This window comes from Miscanthus floridulus, chromosome 8 (genome assembly GCF_019320115.1).
Source record: "Miscanthus floridulus cultivar M001 chromosome 8, ASM1932011v1, whole genome shotgun sequence".
NCBI classification, from domain to species: domain Eukaryota; kingdom Viridiplantae; phylum Streptophyta; class Magnoliopsida; order Poales; family Poaceae; genus Miscanthus; species Miscanthus floridulus.
In genome coordinates this window covers 219,612,533-219,639,146 of record NC_089587.1, presented here as the reverse complement: position 1 = coordinate 219,639,146, position 26,614 = coordinate 219,612,533, and the positions used below count along the sequence as shown (strand labels likewise).

At 48.2% G+C, this 26,614-nt stretch overlaps 1 protein-coding gene across 2 annotated transcripts; it reads right to left on the bottom strand.

Annotated features, from left to right (window-relative positions):
• Positions 1-2,066: 2,066 nt before the first annotated feature.
• On the bottom strand, positions 2,067-4,101 carry LOC136475020 (uncharacterized). 2 transcript variants are annotated; one of them, XM_066472577.1, is made up of 3 exons: positions 3,736-4,095; positions 3,554-3,613; positions 2,067-2,400 (listed from the first exon to the last, which is right to left on the bottom strand). In XM_066472577.1, exons 1-3 carry the CDS (start codon positions 4,000-4,002, stop codon positions 2,245-2,247), a joined length of 483 nt encoding a protein of 160 aa, XP_066328674.1. In that variant the 5' UTR covers positions 4,003-4,095; the 3' UTR covers positions 2,067-2,244. The 2 variants fall into 2 exon arrangements, with proteins under 2 accessions (XP_066328674.1, XP_066328675.1); XM_066472578.1 differs by lacking the exon at positions 3,554-3,613 and having other exon boundaries at positions 3,736-4,101.
• Between the last annotated feature and the right edge of the window lie 22,513 nt (positions 4,102-26,614).

The following is a 26,614-nucleotide window of genomic DNA, read 5'->3' as shown; positions in this document are numbered from 1 at the left end:
ATGTTTCTGCATTTTTTTTTTGTAAAATTGAACTAATTTCTGCATGAGAAATTAAAACCTACCGCGAATTCTTGCTTTCTTCGTGCTTTACGGGCTTGCGGGGTTCCCGCTGTGCCGATGGAAGGCTTCATGGCTGTGACCGGCGAGCATGGCCGCTCCTCAGGTCCAGCGTGGGCAGGGCAGCGCGCGGCGGAGCTCGCTCATGCTGACGATGCAGCGACACAGGCCCTATTCGCTGGTTATAACCTATCTTTTTCAATTTGTTTTTTTAGTTAAAATAATATTTTTGTTTATTTTTTCAGCGAAGCGAACGGGGCCCAAACATCTATGTTTGCGGGAGCAGCGGGCCTAGGGACGCAACAACCAGGTCATGAGAATATCTCCAACAACAACACCTAAAATACAAAATACATTCAACGTTTAAGTAGCGCTACAGTCAAAGGGTTCAATACGTATTCGACATCATCTCCAACAACAGGACCCAAAAGAAAATCCTTTATACAATACTCATATTTGAGTTGTGTATCTCAGACAATCCAAAATAAATCTCCCATATAGATACTCTGTTAGGGACCGATTTTGAATCTCCTATTATTTATTTTAGATTTAGGCCCCGTTTGGCAGGGCTTCTCCACCGGCTTCGGGAGCCGTTTGGAGCCGTTTTCTATCAAACGGGGTAAAGTAAAATAGCTTCAGGGGTGAGATAGAGCCAAAAAAAAAAAGTGGTTTCTCCCGGCTTCTCCTTTAGGGCCCTAAAAATATGCTCTCACAGGGAAGTCATTTTGCCAAACGATTTACCAAAACCGCTTCAGCTCCACCGGTGAAACTGTTCGTGAAGCTGAAGAAAAAAAAAATGGCTTCACTGGTCACCCCTGCCAAACCAGAGCTTAGATGTTCGTATAGACCAACTATTGGAGACAGACCGGCAACCTCGCAGGACTGGTGCGCCCGCGCCGTGACTGTTGCAGGCGACGTCGGCTGAGGCCGTGGGTGTTTGTGCTCAAAAATTTTTTTTTTGCTACATGGTTGGTGGCCTTGATTTGCTATGCATTTGGTCTCGATCTGGTTTGTATATGATAGTCTTGATTTGGTATGTAATTTCTAGTTGGTATCGATCTAACTCGTGATGATCTTGATTTGGTTCTCTACTCCTCTTGTGCCTTGATCTAGACTCCGATGGTTCGGAAAATTGCATGGTTCGTATTTGTATTTAATTTATTGGCTTACTGTATTTATTTGATTTTTCCTATTGAATTTCGTAAGGGAATTCATCACATCGAAGCAGGGGCTTTAGGTTATATCACGAGTGCAGAACGGTATGAACTTGAGGATTAGAGCGGATGGTGTAAGAATGCGGAGGAGGCCGGACAAAATTTAATACCGAAATTTTGACTCTTTAATATTAGAAAAATATAGATATAGATTAGATATTACAGATATAGATAACCAAGACAGTGTCAGCCCATGAACAGGACTAATTCTAAACAAAATCTGGCCTTGTGCCACCAAGGCCCAACAACCTTCACAGACTAGAGATTCCGGGTTCTTCGCTCTGCTTCTTTCTCTAGATTAATTTTGGCCGCGTCAGCCGTCAGACAAGAACAACTCAACACAAGTATTATATGGGCGAAGCATGCCAATGGGCCACTTAAGCAGGTCAAGATCCATAAACAAACGTCAGGCAATTGCATGTTGAGCCAAATCAAACAAGGATAGGATATTAGGCAGTTTCGGCCCAGAATTCCCAACGATTGGAAGCGCTGGCAAAAGAACACCACGACTAACTTCACGGATCAACCAAAATGGCTAGGCTAGCTAAACTTCTTCGAACCCTAAAAAAACAAGCTAAACTACTTCGACCCAAAACGGCTAGGCTAGCTAAATAATTATGGAATGTGAAAAGAGTTTGTGGTAGTAATCTTAGGCCCTGTTCGGCTTATCCCATATTCGGCTTGTTTTTTTCAGCCGGAACAATGTTTTTCTCTAACAACAATTCAGCCAGAACTGTGTTTTTCAGTCAGTTTCAGTTCAGACCAGCGAACAGGGCCAAACTTACACAACACCGGTGAATCAAATAATCAAAAGTTGTTTTTAGAAAAGAATCATTGATTTCTTCACCATTTGCAAAAAGTTACAAGGGCGTGCTCGGGAAATTAAAGGCAAGGAGCAACGGGGTAAACAAAATGTAAAAGTACCCGACATAATTATATGCATTTGGCACTCCGCACGGCAGCACAAATTAGCTCACTCGCTGGGTTGGACATTGCCTCCTGCTGCTGCTACGTCGTCGAAATCGTCGAAGCTCAAGCTTAGTGTTTGCAGTTTGAACCCAGCTCCCTGGATAACTTCCACTAGGTTCGAGGCTACTCCAGTAGCTTGCACGGTTGTCTCCTTTGTTAACTGAAAAAGACCCGATAACAAGAATGTACGTCAAGCACATCAGACAATCATTGTAAATGTGACATAGAATTGACTGGAGATATTACAGGGGAGAACGCCATCTACTGTTTTTAGAGAATATTCATAATTCATTTCATTGAAACACTGAAGCAGTTAGCGGTACATCAACTTACTTGCTGTTAGTTTACCCATGATCTAGGTGGTGCCTACAAATTGCGGGTTCCATGCCCTTTCTAATTCAGAGCTCATATATATTCTTCACATAGGAATGAAACACAACAGTCTGAGAACTCCTTATGAAATAAAATAGCAAAGAAATCATGTCACTTAAGAAGTTCCAGTCAAGTTTTACTCAGTGATTACTATTTCTTCAATGTCTACAGGTTTTGCTGCTACAGTTTGTGTATTGGCAGCAAGCAGTCAAAAGGTAGGGTCCATTTTAATTATATTTGATTTTTGCATCTATGGCTGTTGTATCCTTGACGATATGCTCAAACAATAGTCAAATGTCTTACATGGATAAAATCTTTGTCTTGTTGTTTCCCATCCTCATCAAATCAATAAAGTATATGGCCATCCAACCAAACAAATCCAATTTTCGAGCAAAATAACAAATGAATGCCAGAGAAATTTGAATACATATAAAGTTGTGTGCGTCTTGCAAAATGACTATGTTGAATATATAAAGTTGTTCAATTACTTCATTTGCAAGAAGATTGAAGTGATTTAGTTTTTTATACTTGAACAAGGTTCTATATGCAGAACATGACTTGAAATCTGGTTCAGAGATCTTGCTTAGAATATTTAAACATAAAAATAGGACTTTGAACATCTGGCAATGTTAAAACTCTAAGATTCTAGTGTCTATTTATTGTCTCTTTTCACTTAACCTTGGAGGCTTCAATAGAAGCTTCTTCTTTACAGGTGATTGTTTCTGGAAAACTGTGCTCCACCTCTAACTACGGATTAAACTCTTTCTCACGAAGTGAGGAGAAAAGATCAAACTGTATCTCGACATGGTTGCAGGGACAGTTTGAGCTGAACTGCCGCAACGTGCAACGGAAAACCAATGCACAAAGATGAAGCGCACTAACTAGTGCCTAGTGGGAGCACTAATCGAACGAGTGGCAGGCAGCAGGAAAACCTGACGTACCACAACACTCGCTATGCCTTCTTCAATGAGCACCTCTAGGTCCTTGACTCCTTCCATACCCTTCAATAAAGAAGATATATTTCTTCATTTATGATTTAGTATTTAAGTTCTGCAAACTAATTTGCAAGAAAAGAAAATGGTAATTAGCAGTAAAATAGGACGAAAAAAGAGCGAAGCCGGACCTCAAGAGACTCAGTGATCTTGGGAATGGCCCTCTCCTCCATGGTGCCCTCCGCCTTGAAGTAGAGGATGAGGGAGTCGGAGGTGTAGGCGGGCGCCGCCGCGTCCGCGGTGGCCGCGCGCACTACGGCCATGCGGGGGCTTCTCCTCCATCTAGGGGCAACTTCACCGCTGGTGCAGAAGAGCTGCAGGGAGACGCGGCCAGGGAGGAGGGATACAGCGGCGACGGCGGCGGAGGGGAACAGGTGGCTAAACGCCGTCGACGACATTATCTTGCTCTTATCTCGGTTTGGCCGCGTCGGTCGTAGGCTCTCTGTTTAGCTACCCCTTTCGCTCGCTTGGCCAGTCAGTTTGCAGAGGAAGATGGGGATTTCTTAGCCGTTTCGTTTTGGATAAGGTTTTCTTTTATCAAGGACCCAAACACCTTTCATGGTAACAATAAAACATGTCCAACCAAAACTTTCTAATTTCTCCAATCAAAGTCACAAGTTTATTAGTCAAAAACATCTTCATATGGCCTAGTGTACATGGACAAGTCCATGTCTGCATGGCAATCACGTACAAACTAAAGAGTCATAGTGTTTTACTCCTCGGAAGTGCTAGCGCCCGGACGATGCCCTAGACTCCGTTTTGCACTCCACGCAGGGGCCCCGCGCCGCCCGGGCGACAAAAGGGGAAGGCTACGCAGGCGCCTCTGATTCGAAAGGACCCGGCCGCGGCGTCGTATGGATTTCCTACCGGCGTCGTGAGAGACGATGCAGCAGAAGGTGGGGGAGAGAGATGCAAACCTCCGATCTACTTTTAAAACATTCAAATACAATAGTTGCAACATATGTCTGAAGGCAGTTGACACATGAAACATGTTTCTGAAACACTTGAAAACCATTGCAACCATACGCAAACATCCAGATAAAACACATGCAGCGTATGTGTAAAATATATGCAACATCCATATAAACACACTTGCAACATGCGTCCGGAAAACACAGATAAAACATTCCTCTAAAACATCTGAAACACTCGAAACATACGCTTGTAACATACCTCTGAAACAATTGCAATATCTCCCGATCTACTTTTGCAACATCCATATGAAACAAATGCAACATACATCTGAAACGCCTAAAACACTTGAAACATACATATGCAACATAGAGGAGAGAAAGGTTGGCCGGTCGATTCTAACCGCCGGGGTAGAGGGGGGAGCTCGGTCGCCAGGGTGAGAGAGGGCGCTGCGCCGGGGTGGGGCAGAGCAGCCTACTCCCCTGCAACATCGCCGCATCACCTCCATGGATCTCGCTCGTGCTTCATGGATCTCGTCGGGGTGGGGGAAGAGGTCCATCGAATCCCCGGGCAGTTGGGCGCTCTCGGTGGGTGAGGACGCCGGGGTGGGGGGAGGAGCGTAGCCAGGGTGAGGGAGGAGGCCACCGGGGTAGGGAGAGGAGGACGCCGGGGTAGGGGGAGCGCGCCGCTGGCCGATCAGGGAAGAAGCCATGGCCGCATGTCGGGGTAGGCGCGGGGCACGATCGCAGGAAGGGAGGAGGAAGCGAGGGACTGGATGCGGGAAGCGAGCGGAGTGAAGCGTCCGTCCGTTCTGGACGTCTTAATTGGAGCATTACCGTTTACTCTTACTTGGTGTAAAAGGGCAACATGGCATATATAAGTTGATCTTGAACAAGGTAAACTTCCTAGTCTTGTGAAATTTTTGTGCTCCAAACATGCCCTTAAACAATCAGCAAGAATTTTCCTTCACAAAGTACATTGTCAGCTCTACCAGAATTGATGGGGATAATGTTTTCTTTTATCAAATAGTCCAACCAAAATTTTCTAATTTCTCCAATCAAAATTACAAGTTTATATTATTATTAGTAAAAAAAAGCATCTTCATGTGGACTAGTGTATCCACGGACAAGTCCATGTCCGCATGACAATCGCGTACAGACTAAAAGGACGACATTGTCCTGTTCGCTGTTCTTATCAGCCTTATTTTTTTTTAGTGAAGGAATAATATTTTTCTTTAACAAATCAAACGAACAATACTTTTTAGCTTGTTTTTTCAGCGAAACGAACAAGGCTGGCTGATACTTTAAACTTCTTAGTCTTGTCAAATTCCTACATTCCAAACAGACCCTTAAACAACTAGCAAGAAATTTCCTTCACAAGTACATTGCCAGCTCTGCCACAATTAATGGGATAAGCAAACGCTTTGATTCATGACGATCATGAAAGAAAACAGGTGAGCATAAGCAAATGATTCGAGCTGTTTTTTCATCACAGAATGGAAAGGAGAGCATCACCATTTAGGTTTTGTCATCATATCTTGGGATTTGCATGAGTTGCATTGTTGTTACTACATTAGTACATGGATTCACCCCCTGATACGTGTCGGTGTTTCGAGTTACCACCGACGAGTAAATTTGTATTATTACGCGTCTGGCTCGGATGGTGTGCTTAGAGGATACGAGGTTTATACTAGTTCGGACAGAAAGTCCCTATGTCCAGTTCATCGATGTTGCTCGTGTTACTAGCACCGAAAGTTTGTAGTAGGAGGTACAAACGGGCGAGAGAGGGACATGTCCCAAGTCTCTAGTGGAAAGAATGAACGGGTGCTGAGAGCTCGGTCGCTGCTCGGGCGTGCATTCGTGTGTTTGTTATCTCGTGGTTCGGGGTTTGATGGGTTCGTTGGTTAGATCCCCTCCATCGAACGCTCTGCTTTTCCTTTTATAGGCTAAGGAAAAACACGGGTTACAACGGAGAAAAAGAGAAGAATGAGAGGGAGAAGAAGTTCTTCAGGATCACCAGATCCTTTTTCTCCTTCATGCGGGTCCCATCGACACTGTAGATGTCAACAGGGGCAGCTCCACGTCGTGGCCCTGTCCGTCACTAGCGCCACGCGCAGGCGTCATCTGCCGGTCATGGCGTTCCATTATGTCCCGGCGGACGTCGTGATGAACTGACGCATCTGTCAGCGTTTGTACGATGGTTAGGCAGAAGAGCACCAGCACGCCCGACGCTGTTCTTGATATGAACCCTCAGGTATGGCCCATCATGGCCACGGGTTACATCGGGGCTTGCCGATCTCTTCCTTAGTGTCAGAGTTTTGACCCAGGCCCATACGCCTGGACTTGGAGTGGTTGGCGGCGTATGGGTCTTCGTCGGGCAAGACAGAGCCCGTGACCTTGGGGTCGGGCGAGGCGGAGCCCACGACCTCAGGGTTGGGCGAGGCGGAGCCCGCGGCCTCGGGTTTGGGCGAGGCGGAGCCCGTGGCCTCGGGGTCAGACGAGGCGGAGCATGGACCCAAGGGTCGGCCGAGGTGGAGCCTGCGACCTCAGGGTCAGGCGAGGTGGAGCCCGCCCCCAAAGGTCGGGCGAGGCGGAGCACGAACCCAATGGTGGACGAGGTGGAGCCCATGGCCTCAGGGTCAGGCGAGGCGGAGTCTGTGGCCTCGGGGTCGGGAGAGGCGGAGCCCGCGGCCTTGGGGTCAGGCGAGGCGAAGCCCGCCCCCAGAGGTCGGACAAGGCAGAGCACGAACCCAATGGTCGGCGAGGTGGAGCCTATGACCTTAGGGTCGGGCGAGGTGGAGCCCATGGCCTCGGGGTCGAGCGAGGCGAAGCACGGACCTAAGGGTCGGGTAAGGCGGAGTCCATGGCCTCGGGGTTGGGCAAGGCGGAGCCCGTGGCCTCGGGGTCAGGCGAGGCGGAGCCCGCCCCCAGAGGTCGGGCGAGGCAGAGCACAAACCCAATGGTCGGTGAGGTGGAGCCCGCGGCCTCAGGGTCGTGCGAGGCGGGGCTTGCACGCCTAATGGTCGGTTGGAACTATAGTCGCGCTCTTGACTGCTCGGATGAATTAATGTTGATGACCGTTAGCCTCTTCTCTTCGGGTACCCTAGTATTGGTCTCCGACAGTAGCCCCCGAGCCTACGGAGGAGTAGAATACTCCTTCAAACGCTTTTTTGAACGGGAGGACTCTAGGGGCTTTAGCCTTCTTTTGTCGCCCACGGAGTGACCTAGGGACGGTGATTCCCTTTCATCGAGATCAGACTCCTCGGGGGTATAGTCATGAGATTTGGTGGGTCGAAAAAGGTCTTTCCTGATTTCAACCACTACGGGGGTCTATCGTTCTACGGCCATGCGTTCAACCTTCGTGCAAGTCCAACTTTCCTCGAGCCCTTGCCCGTAGCAGGGGTCTGGTTGAGGATCGGCTCGTCTTTGCGGTTATCTTCCCTCGAGCATTTTTCGATAAAAATGGAGGAGCCGAGCCGTGCCATGATTTTCCTCTATGGAAGAATCATGGTGCTCAGTGAGCTGTTAATAGGCTAGTCCTTGTGGGGCCCTAGCATCCCATTCGTGGGGATTCGGCTTAGGTCAGCTCACCAAATTCTTAGCGGTCAATCCATATAGTTCTCGGGTCCGTTCGACCGGTCCCGAGGGCTATGTGCCTTTCTTCGAGGAACAACCATGGATCGTATCTGACCGAGACTCAAACATGGGCCGGGATGTCCGCGGCGCTCGTGCGCCCGAATACTAGCCGCTAGCAGGCCCATCCCTTTCCACCCCTCACTCTAAAGGTGCCCAGAGCGGTTGTTAAACCCATCGGTGGGCCAACCTTCGAACTCTTGGGCCTAGATGGGCCGTAGGAGCATTTTTAGCTCTATATCCCTTTTACCTGTGACGGGTCATGGCCCGTTTGGGAAGACAAAATGTCCAATGAGTTTTTTGAGGGAACAGACATAGGTTGCGTGCGCATGTCCCATGATGAGACATGGTAGCAGGTCGTGGCAGGCACAGAAATCCAGGCGAATGGTTGGTTTTCTCGCACTCGTCGCCCCTATAAAACCATAGGGCTAGCCCTCTGAGTTTCATATGCACGCTTGCATCCTTGCCTCCGTAGCCACACCGGCACTGCCAGTGCTTAGGTTTCCTGCCTCTACATCTTCACCACCATTGAGCTCACGTCCATCCACTCCCATCTCTAATGGATCCATGGTGTCATTCTGACATCACCTTCCAGTGCATGGAGGGCCACGTCCATCATGGTCTTCTCCATGTGCGGACCTTGGACGAGGAGTGGCTGCTGCCCGACGATGAGGATTTGCCGTCGCCACCTGATGGCTATGTGGTGTCATTCATCCACTTCCATGAGCGTGGGCTCATGACCCCCGCCCACAAATTTCTTCGGGGGCTATTGCACTACTACAAGATTGAGTTGCAACATCTCAATCCCAACGGGATCCAGCACATGGTGTCATTCGTTGTGCTGTGCAAGGGATTCCTAGGGATCAACCCCCACTTTGACTTGTGGAGGCACTTCTTCGCCGTCAACCTCTACAAGAAGAGGGAGAAAAGCGGCAGGTAGGAGCTACACATGCCAATAGGGTGCGTCGGCATCCAACTTTGGAACAATCGGGTCGGCGAGTACCCATCCATACGGCTTTTGATGTCCAACAAGGGGTGGCATTCGTAGTGGTTCTACCTTAAGAATGACGCCGCTGCCCCTCTACCGAAGTTCACCGGGTGCTTGATCGAAGAGGCTTCAGAGTCATGGAGGAAGTGAGGCATCCCGGAGAAGGACAAGAAGAAGATCCAAGACCACATCACCGTCATCCAAATCTTGAAGGAGAATGGCTTGAAGGGGTCAGGCGTCATCGGGGCTTACCACACAAGGAGTGTGGCGCCGTTGATGATGCATGCACTCCCGCTATATGCGATGTGCCTGAGGCATCGTTCGACAGAACGACGCTCGCCGAGGGGATGCTCCCCAACTCTAAGATCGCGTAATGCATCAAGGAGGGGATGGAGCCTTTGTGGGACGACGAGGGTGCCACCCTCGACTTCGTCTACCTGGTGCTAGGGCATCCTCTAATGCGGCCAGAGTCAGGCTACATCGTCTTTGTAAGTTACCCTTTCCCTTGCCTTTCCTTGAATTGATTTCCTGACCCTTGATACTAACCTTGAGAGGGGTAGGACCAGCCAAGGGATCTCATCCTCATGGATCACCTAGCACCATTGTCGAGGGATTCAGCCATGAGGATGGTGAATCACACCAAGGGCGAGCGGCTGAGGAAGGCAAAGGAGGACAAGAAGAGGAAGAAGTAGCAGAAGCTATAGGTGTAGGAACGAGAGGAGGACACTGATAGCGATGATGATGATGATCTAGACAATGACGAGGTAGCCAACGATATCGAGTGGGATAACCTAGAGAGCAAGGATGCACTAACAGGTATCGGTTTGTCCTTGTAGGCATTGGGGCCCTTCTAGTTCCATGGAGGGGAGGGTATGTTCAGGGAGCCGACAGAGGCGAGCCATACCATTAGCCTGCCCCAGGAGCCAATAGCGGTGGGCGGTTCTACCGTCACTCCTAAGGTGACAGCAAAGGCGGGTGGCTCCACTATCGTGCCCCAAGAACCAAGGGGAGTGAGCCCCTTTGCCCAGGAGCAGGGGGCGGGCGTGAAACGGCCTTGTTTTGATGAGGCGGAGCAAAGGTTGGGGGGTTCGCCCCCCAAACGCATCTACTGCCCAATGATGCTGAGGTGAGTTGTCAGTTCCTCTATTTTTTTCCTATTTTAGTTGGATTTCATCATGGCTTATGCTTGTCATCCCTTGCAGTGTTGGTAGGTAGCGTAATCCTTTGGTGCTATCGCCGAAGAAGAGCATCGCCTTCCAATTGAGGCGGCAGTCATCGGCTGGTGCCGTGCCCATTTCAGGCAGGAGCGGTGCTAGTGTGACCTTGTCGCCATCCTATCATGCGTTGTCCATGGTGACGCTCGTGCCCTCGATGGGACGGGTGGACGTGGGGGCTCAAGGGGTGCCTTCGGAGGTCGCAGAGCAGCCGGTGATGGCCGCGATACCGCTGCCAATGGCGGGACGGATGGGGCTGCCAACCACGCTCATGGTGCCAACTACGCTAGGCGTGGTGCAGCTGGTCATGACCCCATCGATGTAGGTCGAGGTGGCGGTGGTTGTGATAGATGGGTCATAGACTGGCGCAACCACAGCGGCGCCTGAGGCACTAACGCGCCTTGTGCCATCGGCGGCCCAAGCGATAGCACCTAGCATGGGCCAAATGGAGGGGGACATGGTCGAGCGGTCCCCAGGAGTCATGGTGGTAGGGGAGGGGTCAGCGTCCACACCGCTGACCCCTTCCATTGTCGGAAGGGGCATCTCGGCGGGGACATCATGTCAAGAGGGGTCGGCAGCACTTGGAGCTGGCGGGGAGTCATCCCTAGCCCTGACATCGGTGGGCAGTGGCTCACCTATGTGGGGTGAGCCCCTACTCCAGTGGATGAATCTGTAGGATCCGGCGTCAACGCTTTTCACGCTTGACGCCACCGCCGAGAGCATAGAGTGGGAGAGCCTAGAAGTGGGGATCTCGTCCATGCTCGAGGCCCTAAACCATGCCATGGGCTCATTGCACGACATTGTTGTTCCCTCCGGCTGGGTATTGTTTCATCCTGCTTCTTGCCTTTATCCTCCTTTTTTATTTTTTATATCCTAATCATCGTCTTTCTGTAGTCCCTCATAGCTCATAGCCGGGGGAAGTCTCAGTTCCTTCGTCAACAGAAGGAGACCTGGGACCACCTCGTCAAGGAGGCATGGCTATGCGGGGAGGTGACCGCTTAGCTTGTTGCTACCCAACAGAGGGTGGCCAAGCTAACTCTCCTTGCCGAGGAGGTGGCCAATCTTCAGTCATGGGTGGCCGAGGCCCATCGGGATGCTGATGAGGCCGAGAAGGCATTCAAGGCCCTATCGTGCGAGGTCATGGGATGATGATGAAGAAGCCGCCAGGGTAAGGAAGGAGCATGATGAGCTGCTCCAGAGGGATGCCCAGACCCGCCAACGGATCTTTGACCTTCTGGGTGAGGTTGAGAAGGAAAGAGATCTAAAGCTAGGGGCTAAGGTGAAGCTCGTGGCTCTAGAGAAGATGGCGAGCTTGGATGCCATGGCGGTCGCTCAGCTGCGCAAGGAGCAGGATGAGCTGCTCCAAACTATGAAGAGGCTCTACTTGGAACGTGGTGTGGCTTATGAGGAGCGTGACTAGGCCTACCAAGAGCGTGATGATGTGCAATAGATGGTCAGCTCCCTCTAGGTCAAGCTCGAAAGCATGATGACCCAGAAACTGGAGGCCGAGAGCATTTCTGTCGGGCTGGCTGTGGACCTCACCGAGGTGAGAAGAAATCTTCAGGCAAAGAGTGACAAGCTCGGTATCCTGAGTGTTGCCCTTGGAGTAGTCTACGATGACCTTTAGGTGGTGCGGTCGGAGGGGATCTGGTCGCTCGCGGCTCATGCCGTCGAGATCATGGCTTGGGTGCGCCAGCTCGAGAGGAATGCTCTTCGCACTGAGGTCAAACAGTCCTTCGTGATTGCTCATTCTCATTATGGAGACAGCATCGACCTAGAGACGATGAGCCACGGCTTCATGCCTGGCTATGAAGTCCATGAGCTTGAGGAGATGGAAGCATGGTGGCTCCTCTTTTGCAGGACCTGGCAGACAGGATAGAAGACGTAGTTCTCCCTCGGAGAGGTTAGTTAGTTAGATAGGTTGGATGATTATTTTTGTAATAATCGGACAAGTTCTAACCCCTGTGTTTTGTTCGAACAAGTCTGTTCTTTTTATTTCGTTGTGAATAAATTTATTTTTTCTCTCTTTTCATGTGTGAAAAGGGGTTAATGCGTTCCGACCCTTCCATTTGTTAAGACCATAGAGCTCGGGGTATGGGTGAACAAACTCTGATCGTGCTGGTGAGCAAATGTGTCATAGCCGCTAGGGCATAGGTTACTTGCAGTCCAACTAGCCTTACTTAGTCGTTCGTTTCCGTAAACCTTGCCACTAGGGTTTTTAACATGAGGAAGGGGTCGGGCACGACGATTGTTTCAGAAAGGGTATATATATACCCTTATCAGCCCTCGAGTGAGACCCGCCCCCTTACCGTTGCTGGGGTTGGGTGTCACTAAAGATCGAGGAGAGGATAGCGAAACTAGTAGGAGAAAACGTCTCTTGTTTTAGAAACGTCATTCTTAGTTTTCGTATGTACCCCCTCCCTAGGATCTGAGCCATCGTTCTATGACCGCACATTCAGTTTCCTTGCGAGTCCAACTTTCCTTGAGCTCCCGCGCGTAGCAGGGGTCTGATCGAGGGTCGGCTCGTCTTTGTGATCGTCACGCTGTCCGCAGTTTCTGCAACCGGAGGGGTTGAGCTAACGTCACTTGCCTCGATGGCTTGAGTGACATGCTCGGTGAGCTCGCTAACGGGTATGTCCGAGTGGAATCTATGTCCATCGTTCATGATGGGGTCGGCATAGCCCTCATGTGGCATTCCACTACTCCTTAACCCACCTCCCGGTAGATGCCCAAGTCGTTCCGGTGACCGACTCAGGTGGCCCGTTGGCCTTCCCTCGATGGAGATTCTGTGGGCTCAGCTCAAGGTTAGGATTGGACGAGAAGGTTGAGATGACCCTATTTGCTTCTAAAAAGGTCGGACAAAGGCCATTGGGGCTCATCTGTGTTTTCTCACCTAGCTCTGTTCGACGCGAGGCGGCCTCAAGCCCTTCGCGAGCTGGCCTTCGAACCCCGATCAGTTGGATTCCTAAGTTAGGGTCAGGTGGCTTGAGCCCTCGAGCCTCATTGGGCTCGGTAGAGGTCGGCCGAGTTTTATGCGTCACCCCGTCCATGGTTTCTGCAACCAAAGGGGTTGAGCTAACGACACTTGCCTCAATGGCTCGAGTGTCGCTCTCGACGAGCTCGCTAATAGGCATGTCCGAGTGGAATCCAGATCTGTCGTTCGTGACAGGGTCGGCATAGCCCTCGTGTGGCATTCCACTGTTCCTTAACTCGTCTCCCGGCAGATGCCCCGAGTCACTCTGGAGACTGACTCAGGTGGCCCGCTGGCCTCTCCTCAATGGAGATTCTATGGGTTTAGCTCAAGGTTAGGATCGAACAAGAAGGTTGAGATGACCCTGTCCACTTCTAAGCGAGTTGGGCAAGGGTCATTGGGGCTCATCTGCATTTTCTCCCTTGGCTCTGTTTGACGCGAGGCGGCCTCGAGCCCTTTATGGGCCGGCCTTCGAACCTCAGCGGGTCACCGCTCATATGGAATGAGACGACTATCGCTTCGTGACGCAACGTGAAGCGTTGTGATATAATAATTGCATATGCGATGCTTGGATGTATGGGATGAATGTATAAATGCATGCATGAGAATGGATGAATGAATGCTCATGCACTGGAAAAGTAAAGTGGGAGTTGGTAAAGTTACCTCGCCAGCTTGAGTGACAGATTCAGGGAGCTCTTACTGGATATGTTCGAGTGAAATTCGGGTCCATCGTTCGTGATGGAGTCGGCCTAACTCGTGTGGGGTATCCTGCTGCTCCCTACCCGTCTCTTGGCAGTGGCCTAAGCCATCCAATCAAATTTGGGCAACCTGCTGGCCTCTCCTCGATGGAGATTCCATAGGTGGGCCCCTCCAAACCCTTCTTGGGAAGGCAGAGGCTAAAGCTTGGGGTGCGAAGACAAAAACTCTAATCACGCTGGTGAGTAAAAATGCCATAGCCGATGAGGCATAGGTTTCTTGTAGTCTGACCAGCTTTACTCAAAGTTTGTTTCTGCACACCTTACCTCTAGGTTTTAGTATGAGGAAGGGTTGGGCATAGAGAATGTCTACCGAATAGGCTCGATAGCGAAATTAATGAGAGAAAACATGTGTAAATTAAGGGTGACTCATCTCTCGGCAGCGGCTTGAACCGTCCGATCGACTTGGGTGACCCGCTGGCATAGGACTTACCTCAACATCACGAGTGACGGGTTCAAGGAGCTCTTACTGGATATGTTCGAGTAAAATCTGGGTCCGTCGTTCATGACAGAGTCGGTATAATCCGCGTGGGGCATCCTACTGCTCCTTACCCATCTCTCGGCAACGGTCAAGCCATCCGATCGACTTGTGTGACCCACTAACATAGGACTTACCTATGAGATAGAGGATGAGATCATCCCCCTAAGAAATTAGTTAGGTAGATACGCCTGGCGGCGAACTTGTATTAAGTGGATAAGCTCTTAAATTTCGTTATGGCCTAACATGTTTTTAGTCCTTCTCCCCTTTTCGTATAAAAAGGTTAGTGCGTTTTGACCCTTTCCATTGTTATGGACATAAAGCTCGGGGTGTGGGTGAACAAACTTTGATCATGCTGGTGAGCAAAGGCACCGTAGCCACTGGGGCATAGGTTTCTCGTAGTCCGACTAGTTTTACTCAGCGTTCGTTTCCACAACCCTAGCTACTAGGTCTCAACGTGAGAGAGGGTCGAGCATAGAGAATGTTTGCTAGGTGGATATACTCTTATACGTGCACCGGCTCTTTTCGTAGTTAAGGCTAAAAAGCTCGGGGGTGCAAAAAAAACTCTGATCACGCTGGTGAGCAAAAATGCCATAGCCGCTGGGGCATAGGTTTCTTACAGTCCGACCAGTTTTACTCAGTGTTCGTTTCCGCAACACTTGTTTCTAGGTCTCAACGTGGAAGGGTCGGAAGTAAAGATTGTCTACTGGATTGATATGCTCTTATTAGCCCCCCAAGTGAGGCCTGACCCCTTGCTATTGCTAGGTGGGGTGTCACTAGAGATCAAGGAGTCAATAGCGAAACTGATAAGAGGAAGTGTGCGTATATTAAGGGTAAAAGCAACATAGCTGCTCGATGTTCTAGACATTAACGAAGACTTCATCGTCGATGGTCTTGAGTTTATAGGTGCCTAGTCGGAGCACCTCCATGATGACATATGGTCTCTCCCATGGTAGAGAGAGCTTATGGCAGTTCTTGTTGCACTAGACGAGGCAGAGCACTAGGTTCCCGACATTGAAGGCCTGATCTCGCACTCGATGGCTGTGGTACCGGCATAACGCTTTCTGGTACCTAGCCAAGCCAAGGAGGGCAACATCGCGTGCTTCATCTAGCTGGTCCATGGCATCCTTGAGGGATGCCTTAGCTCCCTATTTGTCATATGGCCTGACCCTTGGTGCTCCATAGTCGAGGTCAGTCGAGAGGACAGCCTCGGAACCATAGACCATGAAGAATGGCGTGTAGTCGGTGGCCTAGTTGGGGGTCATCCTCAGGCTCTAGAGCATCACAGGAAGTTCTATGACCCATCGTCTACTAAACTTGTTCAACTGGTTGAAGATCCTAGCTAGGCTTAAGGCCTTATAGGATCATGCTATTCGTGTGCTCGACCTGCTCGTTCATGTAGGGATGCGCCACGGTGGCCCAATCAACGCAGATGTGGTATTCATCGTAGAATCAGAGGAACTTCTTTTCGGTAAACTATGTGCCGTTGTCCATGATAAGGGAGTTCAGGACTCTAAAGTGATGGACGATGTCAAGGAAGAACAGCACGACTTGCCTCTACCCACTTTGTAAACTTGTCTATGGTGACAAGTAGGTGCGTATAGCCCCCGGGCGCCCTCTTGAGAGGTCCAACCAGATCGAGCCCCTAGACCGTGAATGCCCACATGATGGAGATTGTCTGGAGTGCTTAGGCCAGCAGGTGGGTCTACCGAGCATAGTATTGACACCCCTAGTAGGTGCACACAATATGTTTAGCGTCAGCTACTATAGTCGGCCAATAGAAGCCTTGTCGGAACGCATTTCTGACCAGGGTTCTAGGCGAGGCATGGTGACCATAGACCCCACCGTGGATATTACTTAGCAACCGCTTCCTATGTTCGATGGGGATGCAGCGCTATAGGACCCTGGTGTGGCTTCGCCTATAGAGCTTGCCATCAATAACGACAAAGGACTTGGCATGATGTGCGAGCCGTCGAGCCTCCATTTTGTCTGTCAGCAGCGCCTCATGGAGGAGGTAGCCAAGGTAAGGCACCCTCTAGTCGGCCAGGTCAGGTTCTATAGATGGATCATCGTCAAGCTCCATGACTTCAGGGTCGGATGGAGCCAACGGATGGTTAGCCCCTGAGCCTAGGGCAGGCGGCCCATCACCAGCTTGTTTTGGCTCCTCATAGCGGATCGAGGGTTTGTACTAATTGTTGGCGAAGATGCCTATTAGCACCGGCTCTTGGTCGGCCGTCGCTTTCACCAGCGCATCAACCGCCTCGTTGAGATGCCTCGGGATGTGATTGAGCTCGAGACCATCGAACTTGTCCTCCAGCTGGCGAACTTCTCGATCGTATGTAGCCATCTTGGCGTTGTGGCAGCTTAATTCCTTCATGACTTGGTCGATGACTAGCTGGGAGTTGCCTCAGACATCAAGCCATCAGATACCCACCTTGATGGTGATGCATAGGCCATTGATGAGTGTCTCATATTCGGCCACATTTTTGGAGGAGGGGAAATGGACACGAACCATGTACCTCATGCATACCCCGAGGGGTGAAACGAAGACCAGCCCCGTGTTGACGCCTTTCTTCATCAGCGATCCATTGAAGTACATCATCCAATACTCCTGGTCAACGACTGCTGGCGGCATTTGGACCTCGGTCCACTCTGCAATGAAATCAGCTAGCACTTGAGACTTGATGGTTGTCTAGGGGCATACAAAATGCCTTGACCCTTCAGCTCAAGTGCCCACTTCATGATTTTTCCTGTGGCATCCCGGTTTTAGATGACCTCACTGAGAGGGAAGGTCATCACGACCATCACTAGATGCGACTCGAAGTAGTGATGCAACTTCCTTTTAGCGATGAGGATGGGGTATAGGAGCTTCTGGATTTGGGGTAGCGGGTCTTGGAATCATACAAGACCTCACTAATGTAGTATACAGGGTGCTGCACTTTGAGGGTGTGTCCCTCTGCTTCTTGCTCTACCACTAGGGCGGCGCTGACCACTTGCGTGGTGGCCACAATGTAGAGCAGAAGCGGTTCCCCATCGATCGGGGGGACTAGGATTGGGGCCTTCATTAGAAGCTGCTTGACCATGTCAAGTGCCTCCTAGGCCTCGGATGTCCATTCAAAATGGTCGGCCTTCTTCAGGAGCTGATAGAGGGGGAGACCTCATTCACCAAGGTGCAAGATAAAGCGGCTGAGTGCGGCGAGGCACCCTATAACTCGTTGTACCCCTTTATGTTCTGAATCGGACCCATCCTCATGATGGCCGAGATCTTCTCTGGGTTGGCTTCGATGCCATGCTTGGAAACGATAAAACCTAGCATCATACCCCTTGGGACCCCAAAAACACACTTCTTGAGGTTGAGCTTGATGCCATTTGCTCAGAGTTTCATGAAGGTCTGTTCTAGGTCGGATACGATCTGGTCAGCCCATTTTTATTTGACCATGATGTCATCCATGTAGGCCTCAATGGTTCGCCTGATGAGGTCCCTAAAACACTTGAGCATGTAACGTTGGTACGTAGCCCCCACATTTTTGGACCGAACGGCATTGTGATGTAGCAGAACGATCTAAATGGGGTGATGAAAGATGTTGTGAGCTGGTCGGACTCTTTTATCGTGAATTGATGGTACCCAGAGTACACATCAAGGAAGCAAAGGGTTTCGTACCCTGAGGTTGAGTCGACTACTTGGTCTATGTGTGGCAAAGGAAACGGATCCTTTGGACATGCTTTGTTGAGACCCATGTAGTCAACGCACATTCTCCATTTCCCACTCTTTTTTCATATAAGAACAGGATTGGCTAACCACTTGGGGTGGTATACTTCCTTGATGAACCTGGCCACTAAAAGCTTCGCAATCTTCTTGTCGATTGCCCTGCATTTCTCCTCATCGAAGCGACATAGGCGTTGCTTCACTAGCTTGGAGCCTGGCCTGATCTTCAAGGCATGCTCGGCGACTTCTCTTGGAATGCTTGGCATGTCCGAGGGTTTCCACGTAAAGATGTCTCTATTAGCATGGAGGAAGTTGACGAGCGCGCTTTCCTATTCAAAGGAAAGTGTGGTGCCAATGCACACCACTTTGCCCTTGGAGCCACTGGGATCTATGAGGACCTCCTTGGTGCCCTCTATAGGTTCAAAAGACCCAGCCGACCGCTTGGGGTCGGGTGCTTCTTCAGTGACTTCCTTACTGATTGACGCGAGCTCTTTGGAGGCGACAATTGCCACGGCGTGCTCACAGCACTCGACCTCGCACTAGTAGGCGCACTGGAAGTAGGTGCCGATGATGATGACCCTACATGGACCCAGTATCTTCAGCTTTAGATAGGTGTAGTTGGGGATGGCCATGAACTTCGCGTAGCTTGGACATCTCAGGACAGTGTGGTAGGTTCCATAGAACCCGACCACCTCGAAGGTAAGGGTCTCTGTCCTATAATTGGATGGATCCCCAAAGGTGATGGGCAGATCAATCTGCTCGAGTGGCACGGCCTGCTTTTCAGGCATGATGCTAAAAGCATCTAGGCCTCTAGTTGGGTTTCGGTGATTAATGACAATACAAGATTACTATGACTAACGTGTGTTTTGCAGATGCAATTGAGTTAGGTCATGGTAATAGAGATCAATCGGGCAATCAAAGTTGTCATGCCCCTACGATGGAAATCGTTTTGGTTTTCAAAGGATGGACGACAAGGTTAAGGATGACTAGTTCTAAGTGTCAATTGGAGTTGGAGAGACACTTAGAGTAGTTTAGGACTTTGTTTTTCCTTTGGCCGTACTATTAAGGGGGGTATGGACGGGTAGCTTGACCTAGTTGAGTCTAGTGAGTTAGGTGTGGTGCACACTTGTTAAAACTAGCTCTATGTAGCTCCTACAAAGCCCTTTGATCCTATGGAGCAAACTTCATTCACAAATGATCGAGAGTTGGAAGTGAATGAAGGGTCAAATACTGACCGGACACTGGCTCCGATGCGACCGGACGCTAGCCGCAGGGTCCGGTCAGTTCATTTGACTGAGGAGATCAAGTCTGGTGTGACCGGACGCTAGAAGGTCAATGTGACCGGACGCTGAGGGCCAGCGTCTGGTCGACTCCAGTAAGGGTCCAGACTTGAGAAAGTGTGACCGGACGCATCCGGTCAATACTGACCAGACCCTGAGTATCCAGCGTCCGGTTGAGTCCAGTAAGGTTCTAGTAAGGATTTTATACGACCAAACGTGTTCGGTCAGTGCTGACTGGACCCTGCCAGCGTCCGGTCAACTCATTACTACTAGTTTGGGGTTGAACTGACCAGAGCGTTTGGTCAACATGATCGGAGCATCTGGTGTAACACCCTAGGTGTTTGCCACCAGTTAAGCAATGGGTTTGAGCTAAAACATGGTATATTAAGTGATGATGAAGATGTCAAGGTCAAACCTATAGAAACGAGCCCTAACCTAAACTTGGATATTGCACCTTTTGCTCGCCTATAGACCCCTTTTCAAGATATATGCTTGGGGTGGTGTGATTGGGATATCTTCATGTGTCTCACATCAATACCCATCTATATTGGACACTCAAAAAGTTTCATGAAGTTTGGAATCAAAAAGTCACATGAAATGATAAGTTATATCCTTATTGGAATGACTTTGCGAAGTGCTTGAATTGCACTATTAAGTGAATGAGAACATGAGATGTCAACCAAACCTTGCAACCTTGCCAAAATGACTCTAGATGAACTCTACAATAAAAGTCATGAAAGGTTCATGTTGGGCAAATGCCAAGAAAATGCTCCAATGGATCAAAAAGGATAATTTAAGCTTCATCGTGATCCTACTTTGGTCAAAGTAAAACAGTAGGTTCTATACCGTTTTGAGGTTGGACCTTAAATGAAAGTTGTAGTCCATATCATGTAGAACAAACTTTGTTTTTGGACCAAGAGCTAGATCAACTTGTAAATAAGTCAAACAGAGGCTCGAAGATTGAATCAGCGGCTGTTTTCAGACTTAGAATTTTTCTAAGTCTGGAATTCATCGTCGTCGACGTTGGCATGTCGCGTTCTCATGTTTTCGTTAAGCAACTTGACTTGACCCCAAAATAGAAGTTGGAGCTAATTCATTGGAGAAGATCATGCAAAAGGTTGGGATCAGTTTGACCATGTTTGGACCAAGTAGTTTGACTTCAAGCAGAGCGACACTTAACCCTTGTTAAGTCACTGACAATGTCAACTTGAGGCTTGATTAGCTACTAATCCGAGAGTTTAATGTCTATGCACCCTTAATAAAAGTTGGAGAGCAGCTTGTGGGCAACAACTTTGCTACAGACGCCCAGGTCCGAATCCAAGCCGAATATGCTGAAAAACGCGTCTAAACTCGGGCTCCATCGCGCGCGCCAGGTGTTCGATGGCGGGCCCCATAGGGGACACGCGGATGTCATGCTCGCCGCCGCTGCTCCACGCGTCGTGGGCGCCCCGCCGAAGCCGCCTGCCCCTGCCTGCGTAAATGGGGAGCACCAGAGCGCCCTCACTCACCTCTCTGCTCGCCCTGCTCTCCTCCTCCCTCGCCCTCTGCGCTGCACGCGCGCCAGAGCGCGCCCACCATGAATGCCGCCGCCGAGCTCGCTGCCGCTGCTACTGCCTCCACTCCATCCCTCCTCCGTCCGAACCAAGCGCGGCATCACCTTCTCCGTCGTGCGCCGCCCCTCCTGCGCCCCTTTTCTAGTCACCTCGACCGCCGTGGCGCCGTCGCCGCCGAGCAGTCGTCGGCGTTCCGCCTGCTCACGCGGCTAGCAGGCCACAGGCCGTCTCCGTCCATGTCGCGCACCTACGAGTGCGAGACAACCCACTGATGCTCCTCCGCCACTCCATCACCGCCGAACATCCTCCTATGGTCGGCACCACGAGCCTCCGATGACCTCCCTGTTCAAAATCCCATCAGGGACCTCCTACAAAAATTCGACGAAAGTCAGGGTTCTAACTGCGAAGTCAGTGACTCAGATGAATAGTGCCGATAAGGACCTATTTGTAGTAATTTGCTGAATCTTTGGAAATTCATAGTAATTCATAGGAAATTCATAAAATAGCAAATGAGGACTTTTTGGAATCCTTGTGAAATTGTCTATGCAGTGGATCTATAATATGGCATGTTTTAGTTTAAATATTTGGTGGTAAAAATAGATTTGTGCAGTAAGGTTATAATGCTAGTTGAATTTGTTATTTTTCATAACTGTAGATCTACAGCTCCAAATGAAGTGAAATTTTTGTGGCATGCTACTCATGTGATAGTTGATGTGTGGTAAAAATTTCATGAGTATTGGATGAAGTATGAGTGAGTTATCGGTTTATCTTGCTCTCACATGAATTCTTGCTTTAGCAACTTGTCTTTTTCATAGAGGTTGCTATACATATCCAAATGGAGTGAAATTTGTATAGTAGACTATTGAGAGGATATGTGAGCCACTGTAATTTTTGTAGAATTTATTATATGCTTTTGGTATATGTTCATTAAGTCACCTTGTTATCTAAAATAAATTAAGAAATGCATTAAAAGAATTTATTTGGTCATGGACACTAGGTTTTCTGGTGTTCTTTAGTCATGTGTGAAATGTTGGTAAAGTTGGTTTAGCCCAATTATGAATTTGCAACATAAGTTAATAATTATTTTCTTGCCGGTGTGGTTTATGGACAGATCTGGGAACTTAGCAAAGTTCTTCATGATAATGTGCTTTGTTGTGAAACTTGTTTATACAAAAGTTATAGATAATTCAAGTATCTAGCTTCTATTAAAATTTGGTGTCATTTGGCCAAGTAGTTTAAGAGTTACAACTGTTTAAAGTTGGGTTTCAGAAATGGCTGTTTCCTGTCAATTGTGGACCAGTTTCTGTAAATAGATATATTTGACTTAGTTAACTTGAGAATCATGCTAAGATTATTAAAGATTAATTGTAGAAAATTTCATAAGCTTTCCAGAATGTCTTCTTGCAAGTCATTTGGATTTGTGTAACTCTAGTTATAGCTAAATCTTATAGCTGCTGTTTGCATGTCCAGAAATTAACAGATTCCAATTATAGTTGTTTGCTTGTATATTGCTAAGTGTGGCTTTGTTGATGATCAAGTTATGATACTTGTGACCTTATTAAACTTGTGTCATGCTTGATGTGCTTGCTCTCTATAGTTAGTTGTGTGATGATAGTTAAATAGCTATTGGTGTCTATGTCTTACATAATCTTGTGTTGTCTTGAATGCTTATGTGATGCATCTTGTGTTACCATTCATCACATTCATACACATGCATCTTGCATCTCATTTAGGTATGCTAGATAAACCACGTGAAGGATGTGATGTTGGAGCCAAACCCGAAGACAGTGTTTGATGGATCTGTCCCGAAGATGGAAGGACTAAGCGAGTGCTAGGATCTGAGATGTCACCAGGATGGTGCAAGCTAACTGAACTGACTTGTGTCGGATCCCAGGCAAGCCCCGGAGCATTATAAGTCTCCTAATTTATAAAAGCAATTCTTTCTATATATGAGTTATATATTGTTGCATTAAGTTGTAGGAGTTGATTGAAACCGTTGATGCATTTATTACTATCCTTGCCTACCTTATTACCTTTTTACCCTGTTAGGTTAGGATCGAATAACTGCTTAGCCTTGCTTAGACCGGTAGCGATCGGTGATATCCGGTCACCTACATTGATAGGTGGTTACTGGAAGAATTTAGCTATGGAAAGAATGATATCCTAGAATTAACCATGTGTGATGGATAATTGGAGACCGGACGGAAAAAGTTGGAGGCAACCAGACAGGGTTCTGGGGTGCTGTTAGTTTCCGTCTGTGTCGATTAAGGACCGACCGTTGTTGGGCCTCGAGTCATGTTGAACGCATGCCTTACATTTAGCTGGCCGGATAAAGTACCTTCCGACCGCGAAGCTGGGAGATTTTTTCGGGCCGAGTAGATTGCCCGCAACGCACTGTGCCGGAGCAGGTGTGGTAGGACACGGGGGCGAGATGATAAGACCAAAGTGCAGTCGGTCGGCCCCCGGGTACATGTGGTTCCTGGCAAACTCGAGATTCCTGGAAAGTTGACTCGGTGATCAATATCTCACTTTAGCGGGTGAGTGAGGTTTGTGTAAGGAATAAATCACCAGCTGGTTAGGAATCAATTCGAATCGCCATCGCTCCTAGATAGTGAGCACTTGACTCAAGTTACTTCATCGTAGTAATTATTATGGAACAATGATGGTTATCTGGATGGTATGGGATATGCTAAATCTAAATTGGTAACTGGATGTTATTGGTTAATCAAGTGATTGCTATAGTACAGGTGCTTACCTAGATGGATAGGTCATAATAAAGATGATGCAAAGTACTTAAAATGGTTTCTTCATGATAGCTTATGCTTTTCGCAAATAAGTCAGCTAGCCCACTAAAGAAAGCCTTGCATAATCCTTGGTGTCGCTTTATTTTGGTTTAAGACGGGTAAGTCTGGCTGAGTACATTCGAGTACTTAGGGTTTATCCCACCTTGTTGCAGGTGATGTTCTCGACCTGTTGATGATGGTGGCTAACCACCGGTGGGCTCGGTGATTCTATACTTACTTCTCATCTATATGCTTTTATCGGATGATGTCACTATGCTAGCAATATATTTGGAACTTATATTAATGTAATCATTTGAAAGCTATGTTGTTTTCACTAAGCGGTTTTGAAACCCAAACTTGTACTATTATTTGTTAACCCCTTTGTAATATTATTTCCGCTGCAACCCGATGTATGTGATGTGTATTTGCTTAATCACGCGATCTTGGTTGTGATGTTGATTTACCGAGGTCTTTCGAAACACTCGGCGGACTACCGAGTTTATATGAGTGAAAGTATGGGTGTGTCAACGTGTTAGCGGGGACAACCATACTTGATCTTGTATAAATTGGGCGGTTCTGTCACATCCGGTCACCCCGCAGAAGCTCATAATGGTTTATTTTTTAGGCTGCCTTATAAATAGGAGCTCCACTCATGTGTGGAGTTACTTTTGCTCATTTCAACAGCTGAGAAACACGTTTGTGAGTGCCAAGAAGAGCAAGGTCCTAGTGAGGTGTTTGTGATTTGAGAATCCAAGAGTGAAACCTCATTAGTGAATCAAGAGTAGACAAGTGTGCATCCATCTTCTCATTAGGCTTCGTGTGGTCAAGTGAGAGTTTGTGCTTGTTACTCTTGGTGATCGCCATCACCTAGACAGCTTGGTGGTGATTGGGAGCTTGGTGTTCACCTAGAGGAGCTTGTGGGTGACCCAACTCAAGTTGTGAGCAGCTTTGGGTGATTCACCGCGACGGAGTGTCGAAGAATCAACCCGTAGAGAGCACTTGATCCTTGCGCGGATCAAGGGGGGCTACACCCTTGTGCGGGTGCTCCAACAAGGACTAGTGGAGAGTGGCGACTCTCTAATACATTGGCAAAATATCGCCGCGTTCCTCTCTCCATTTACTTTGAGCATTTACTTTAAGTATTTACCTTGAGTAATTCAATACTTGTCTTTACATTCATAGAATTACCATGCTAGAGTAAGTTTGGAACATAGGTTGCAAGTCTTTTGTGTGTTAATTTGATAGAAACACTTTTCTAGGCATAAGGGGTTAATTGGGCTATCCATAAGATTTGATTATTGCAAGAAAATTTAGAATTAACCCAATTCACCCCCCTCTTGGGCATCTTGATCCTTTCAATTGGTATCAGAGCCATGTGCTCACGTTTTTAAGCTTAACCGCTTAGAGTAAGATGTCTCACAAAGATGGACCTCCTCCTATCTTCGAGGGGGATGATTTTCTATATTAGAAAATTCGCATGGAGGCTTACCTAGAAGCTCTAGATGTTGGCATACTTAGAGCCGCCTCTCAAGGGTTCCAAACACCTAAGAATGCCGCACAACTTCAAGGCGATGAAGTGAACTATGAAAAATAGAATGCAAAGGCTCGCAACACCATCTTTAGAGGCCTTTGCAAAGTTGTGTTCAATCGTGTAAGGAACCACAAAGACGCCCATGCTCTATGGTCGGATGTTTGTGCGCTCCATGAGGGAACTAAGAGTGAGCGTGAGGAACACTATCATCTTGTAATTAAAAAGCTAAATTCATTTGAGATGCTTCCCAAAGAATGTGCTAATGAGATGTATTTATGTTTGAATGTTCTTGTAGAGGAAGTCAATGGGCTTGGACTTACTCAAATGTCACCATCCGACGTTGTGAGAAAGATCTTGAGTGTCCTCCCCATTGACAAATATGGCCATATTGTGACCGTGCTACACCAAGGTGATCTTTTCACCACTACACCGACATAAATCTTGGGAAAGATCAATGCTCATGAGATGTACATGCACATCACCCCACGAGATGGCTCATCCTCTACAAAGAAGAAAGAGAAGGACTTAGCATTCAAAGCTAGCTAAGATAAGGGCAAAGCAAGACTTGAGTATGAGAGCTCAAGTGATGAAGATGATGAAGAAAGCCTTGCTCTCATGGTGAAGAAGACCGCCAAGATGCTAAAAAGGCTAAACAAGAGTGGCATCAAGTTTGATGGCAAGAAGAAGTTCTTCACTAGCTCAAGAAGAAAGCCAATCTCCAAGATGGATTGCTACAATTGTGGCGAACTTGGTCATCTAGCTCATCAATGTACAAAGCCCATGAAAGACAAGTTCAAGAACAAGAACAAGGGAAAGAAAGATGACTCAAGCAATGAAGATGAAGATGAGAAGAAAAAGAACAAGCCATACAAGAAGAGAGATGGTAAAAAGAGGGACTTCTACAAGAAGAAGAAAGGTGGAAAGGCCTACGTTGTCGGTGATTGGCTTACGGACATTGATTCATCAAGTGGATCATCCGATGATAATAGTGATAATGAAAAGGTGGCCACCATTGCTATTGATCTTGCATCATCATCGCCATCATCCTCTACACACCTATGCCTTATGGCCAAGGGTGAACGTAAAGTAACTAAGAGTGACGATAGTAGTGATGATGAACATGCTAGTGATGATGATAGCGATAGCGATGATGATGACTCACCTACATATGATGATCTTGTCAAAATATTAAGAAAATACACTAAAA

Bases quoted from the DNA above. Each gene is read 5' to 3' on its own strand.
- LOC136475020 (XM_066472577.1), bottom strand. From the start codon at position 4,002: ATGTCGTCGACGGCGTTTAGCCACCTGTTCCCCTCCGCCGCCGTCGCC. The intron at 3,614-3,735 runs GTCCGGCTTCGC...TCTTTATTGAAG, and splicing joins AGATCACTGAGTCTCTTGAG to GGTATGGAAGGAGTCAAGGA. The intron at 2,401-3,553 runs GTACGTCAGGTT...GGTCTTTTTCAG, and splicing joins AAGGCATAGCGAGTGTTGTG to TTAACAAAGGAGACAACCGT.